Below are 6,000 nucleotides of genomic sequence, written 5' to 3' on the forward strand. Positions count from 1 at the left end.
CAGAGAGACAGATAGGAGGATCGGAAACTGGAACAGAAGTCTGACCTGAGGCAGAGTTAATGATCGGAATGTGGTTTCCTTCATAAAACAGTTGTGTGGGAGATAAAAAGATTATGTTCTTGGGCTTTTTTCCCCTAAATTTGTAAATGTTATTGAATGTTATATTTATTTTGAGATAAAATTAGAATATTACATATTTGTGCAGAATGGCTAGTTATTGCCTAACACTCCTCCTACAGGCAAAATTATAAAATTGCATCTTTTGCTTATAGAACCACGTCAGTATGTATATTTACTAAATGTTTATATAAACATGTTTTCTATTTTGTGTGAAGGGCTGAGTAAACATTTGGGTACTTGAAATGTTTTAGAATCCTCCTGCCTAGTCTCACAGTGTCGTTTTGTAGTTTGAATAAAGTAATGTATTTGAAACTACCTTTTGTATTAGAAAATGCTATAGAAATGTCATAATGCTGTGCATTTCAGTTTTATAAAATTATGCAACAGTAAGATTCAATTCACACTTCATTTGAAAGAAAACTCATCTTAAGGAGAAAAGCAGGAAGAGTACATCTTTTCTGCACGTCCAGGGTGATTCTTATTCAGTGTATCTTGCGTACATTGCTGAGTGCAAATGGAATTTGAATTACATAATAAGTTCTATACAATGATTAACTCATTAGAAGATAGTGCTATATAAATGAGTCAGGATTTGAAAAATTACAGCTAGATATAGTCATTATAAAGTAATTTTTTCTATAACCTTCTTTTAAACATCTCATCATGTTAATAAAAATATACTTGCTCCTTTCATATAGCTAGTGCTGAAACCCTGACCACTTCTGGAAATACTTCAGCATCTTTGGAAGTAGATGAGCTGAAGTTGCATCCCTCCCATTACCAATGTAATATTTTATTTTCATAACTAGAGACCTGGTGCACAAAATTCATGCATGGGTAGGTTCTCTAGGCCTGGCTGATGACCAGGGCTGATCGGGGCCTTCCGGCTGCGGGCCGGGGCCTTCCTTTGTTACACGCCACCCCTGGTGGTCAGTCCATGTCATAGTGAGCAATCGAACTCCCGGTCTCCTGGTCAAACTCCCAAGGGGACACTTTGCATATTAGTCTTTTATATAGATAGATGGTTCAGAAAAACTTCTGGAAGAAACTGAAAAACAAAAAAACAAAAAGAAAAACACTGGATTTATTTTTCCTAATTTGGTATACAAATCAAGGAAAAGCATGTGTGTCAATCCCATGCAGGTGTGTGATATCATTGCTCTCACTTCCTACCAAAACAGAGGAGATTTTAGGAATTAGACTATTAAAGGAAAGAGAAATTTTGAGAGATCCTTGATTCATAGGATAATTCTGAAATTAATGAAGTGAAAAGTCAAGACAGCAGAGAAATCAAGCTGGAAAGAACTGTAGAGGCCATCGAATTCACTTTCCCCATGTGGCAGGGTGCAGGGGTGTGACATTCCTCATGGCTGAGCACCCAGCCTTGACTTGGGCATCCTATGACTGAGCCAGTGTGCGCCATTAATGGACAATACTGACGGATGGTCTTATCTTGAATTCAGGGTCACTATGTTTTTGTGCAGATTAGAAAATGACGTCTCCTTTTGCTGAATTACAGACAGGTACCCTGATGGGCTGGCTCAGCTCAAGATCACCTCGCATGCTGGTTACATGCACTGGCTGGACTGCACAACCCACCTGCCTCATTGCCTGGTTGCCTTTGTGCAAAACATAAACCACAACACGGAGAATTTGTGAGCGGACGTTCGCCTCCTTGTCATTTTTATCCACTAGAGTTAATGTTATCCTGTGTGGGAATACATAATAAGCGACATAAATGCATCCCATCTTCTGTATAAGAGTCATTGAGACATTTGAAAATAGATATAACTATCCTTGATCTCGCTTGTTCGTGGCATGCAATTCCATCTCCTTCCTTCAGTCAACCTTTGTATTAACAAAGCACTGCTAAACCTTACCGTGCTCATTATCATTATCATGGTCAAAGTTACCGCTGAGTACAGCCTCGATTTTCGCCAGCTCAGGGCCCACGGGAGTGCCCAGTCACCAGATAATTTTTACTTCCTGGCTGGCCCTGGGCAGAATTGTCAAGAAAGTAGTTTATTGTCACTTCCTCCTTTTTTCTCTTTCTTACATCTAACTGTTACCCACTCTCCTCTTTGGACTGTTCAAATCTGGCCCCTTGTATCTAACTGAAGCCTTCCCTCCTTTGGCGATGCGGCTTGTTGCTCCTTATATCACCCTGTAGAAAGCTAGGCAATTTGAAAAAAACAGAGTCATTAAAGATGGTAGCAGGCCCAGGCATTGCTCCTCTCCAACATCACCTGCTTCTTATTACAAGTCTGGAGAGTGACTATTCTTACATCAGAGCCAGCTAGCAAGAAAGAAAATTCTAGGTGAAAGGTTCTTTTCATTATTCCATAAGTCATTGTGAATGTCAATGGCTGATCCCATTTCATATAGTCAGATGTCAGGCAGGAAGTTGGAACTTTATCCTGGGGACAGTGAAGAGTCATGAATGGGGTTTATGTAGGGAAGTGATGGGATTAAATTTGTGTTGTGAGAAAGGCCATTCTGGCTAGAGTGGGAGAGAGACGGGAGAGGAGGCTGTTGTAACATATCATTAACGATGGTGGAGCCTATAGGCAGGGCATTGGCTGGGGCAGTGTTGGGATGCTGTAGCTGTAGCATAATTAAAGCCAGAACTGACCTCGGTCCTGAGATGGTTGTGGAGCATGAAGGAGAGGGATAATCTAGGGAGAAGTCGTTTTCCTGTCTTGAGCAGTGGGGAGTGGATTACGGAACACAAACAGAACAATATACTTGAGAGGAAATATATTTAAAGGTGGAAAGGATGCCTTCCTTTTTGAGCTTACTGAGTTTGTAGCAAATGACAGCTCAGCATTTAATCCAATTATAGAATTTTATCACCAGGAAAAAAAATGTTTCCTTATGTCCAAAGGAATTCGTCTGTTTGCGCTTTAGCTCATTTCCTCATCAATATTCAATATCAACCTCTTTCAGGTCTGTCTTCCTGGGGAAGTGACTTAAATTGATGGTTAGGACAGGAGATCCCAGCAGTGAGAACTGTTTGAAGGCTTGGAAATAATAGAGACTCCAAATTTCCTCTATAGAAGGGGTGCAGGGTATCCGCCTCATTGAAAAAGGAAGGATGAAAAAAGAGCTAGTAACCTTTGGATACTGCATCTGCCCAGTGGTCTACTCTTTTTAAAAAAAAAAAAAAATTATTGTTATGTTCCTTTGGAGTGGCATGATTTGAATCTGGCTTTTTCAGATTCCAGAGGCTATAATATGCCATCTAAATAAATATTTTGAGTCCTTCTACTATATTTAAATAGTAGTCCAGATCATTCTCTATCATTTTCCCTTAAATTATTTTTTCCTTATAATAACTTATTACTATTTTTTATTGTACATTTATTTTTTTTAAATTAGTATACATTGTCTGTATCTAGAATGTGAAGGCCAAGGACTTTATTCATTTTGTCCTAATATATTGTGGTTAGGTGTGTTTCATCTTTTCCGTCTCTTTATTTCCGTTCAGTGATTTTATTTAACTTCTATACAGTGTCACTTAAAAATTGTTCTTCTTGGATGATTTGCACCCAGGTACAATCAAATTCCACCTGCAAGATAAAAGGAAAATAAACTGTTTTTTAAAATTTTACCTAAGTAAAAATGGCATTCAGCCATGACATACTTCTAAGCTAATTTTGTACTGGGGTTGAGAAGCTTTTCCAAAGTAAGTGTTGGTATAAAAGTGAGACTTGATAATCTCATTCTCAGCATAAATATTTCTTCATGATATTCTTAATTCTTTTTCATGTGTGTATGTAGATATTTTCATACTTTGCCTTTAAGGTTGTAACTACTTACTGAGGTTATGAATAAATGATCAACACAAAGTCATTTATGATAACTTAAACTTCTAAGCTCGTAGCCTTCGACTGATTAGGATTTAACACAGAGAGGTTTTACTCATGTGAATATAATGGCATTTGAATAAGCTGTGGGAGAATTACAATGTAACGCTGCTGGATACAGAATGATTCTTTTAGACACCAAGACTAATAATATCTAAAAACACTGTAGGAAAAGCTTGAACCATGCTGGCACCAGGGACAGACAGGCATGAAAGATTAATGTAATCTTGCATATAACGATGCACATTCTTACACAAAAAGATCCATCTGCGATGTCACGTCAGTCAGCAGAAATCTTTGATGGGTGGATACAGCTGGGCTGTCTCTTCTGGCAGAGCTGCCCCAGAAAATGCTAAGCGTGGCTGGGATGCCTGGTGCCATCTGCAGTGTGCCAGTTTATCCTGTCTCCACTGGCATTTACAATACTGCACGGGGCATCATAACTGTGGAGACAGCAATAGGGAGTGACAGATTCATTTCCTCGGAGGACCAGCTCTGGTGGGCCCGTGCCACCCTCCTTGGCTTGGATCTGTTATCACTGGTGTTGGCTTTGCTTCCCATTTTCACATCCAACTCCTCCTCCTTGTAGTCTAGCAGTTCCAGATACACATTCTTCTGGTATGTAAATCTTACACTAACCTTTCAAGTAATTTATTCATGTAAGGTTGCCAAAGCGATTTAACATTGACGGCTTGATGCCAGCCAATATGCCTTATTTTCAAAATACTCCTGCTCTTAGGCTTCTGATTTAAAAGAAATGTGTCTTACTTAGGGAACACTAAGTCGACAGGCACCAAGATAAATTATCCAACTGCTCTGTGTGGGGATATCCCCAAATGACTTACGTAGTTGGAACAGATATATGACCCTCTTTTACATAAAGCTGTAAAACACGTCAGGCAAGTAACACTTAATCCTCTTTCCCATGATTAAAATATAAATATTCAAGAATAAATGTTGTTTTGTGACCTGACCATATGTTTATTATATTATTTTGCCAGACCGAGTTAAAAAGTATAGATCATTGTTTAAAAATTTCGCTTGTTGTGTGTTTTTTTGTTGTTGTTGTTTTTTTTTAATAGTAACAGAATATGAAGGGCATGCTCTGTCGCTGCTAAAGGAATGCGAACTACAGGGATTTGATGGGTAGGTTGCATTATTAATCTATGTATGTCGTATGGTTTATATTATTAAATGTTTTCATTAGTTTTTTGTTGTTGTTGTTAATCCTCACCTGAGGCTATTTTCTTCCATAAATGTTTTAGAGAGAGTGGAAGGGAGGGGGAGAGATAGAGAGAGAGAAACGTGGATGTGAGAGGGACACATTGACGGGTTGCCCCCTGCACGGGCCTGCAACTGAGGTACATACCCTTGATCAGAATCAAACCCATAACCCTTCAGTCCGAGGGCCGATGCTCTAATCACGGACCAAACTGGCCAGGCCTATTTTCATTAGTTTTTAGCTATATATTTGGGACTTACAATTTTTAAATATTTGTGATGTATATAATTAGGCACTGTTTCTTTCATATCTGTGTAATGACAGTTAATGGTGATCATGATAACAGGACATAGTCATCACCTCTCAAGATTGGGCATAGAAAGCAAAAAGGAGAAATGTGATCGCAAGTTCTGGGACATCACACTGTACCATGCTATACAGGGCTAACATGCAGACACTGGCGTCTGTTCTCCTGAATCCTTGCCTTTCCCCATGTGAGTTTCTAGAAAAGCACTGATGGAAGATATGTCGGCCATACAGCATAACTGTACAATGATCCTCTCTTGCAAATTTATTGAGAGTGTGCCGGGGTCCAACCCCAGCAGGTCCAGGGGTTCCCAAAGGTGTAGACGGAGTCGGTGAAGAAGGAATGACACGGAGACAGCGTTCAGTTGATCAGCCGCCTTGCCAGGATCTCTAGCCACAATCTCCAGCCAGGTTCTGTGTCCATGTTCTCTTGCTAGGTTCTCCAGCCAGGTTCTCCAGGTTCTCCAGCCAGGTTCTGTAGCCATG

General features: G+C 39.6%; 1 protein-coding gene across 1 annotated transcript in view; it reads left to right on the forward strand.

Moving 5' to 3' along the window:
• The window catches only part of CERKL (ceramide kinase like), a 51,672-nt gene that overhangs the window by 23,015 nt on the left and 22,657 nt on the right, over positions 1 to 6,000 (forward strand). Inside the window, exon 3 of the mRNA XM_015561819.1 lies at positions 5,069 to 5,132. Within this exon, the coding sequence (XP_015417305.1) occupies positions 5,069 to 5,132 (64 nt within the window). The remainder of the gene's footprint in view (positions 1 to 5,068; positions 5,133 to 6,000) is intronic.

Source organism: Myotis davidii, unplaced genomic scaffold, assembly GCF_000327345.1.
Source record: "Myotis davidii unplaced genomic scaffold, ASM32734v1 scaffold370, whole genome shotgun sequence".
Lineage (NCBI taxonomy): Eukaryota > Metazoa > Chordata > Mammalia > Chiroptera > Vespertilionidae > Myotis > Myotis davidii.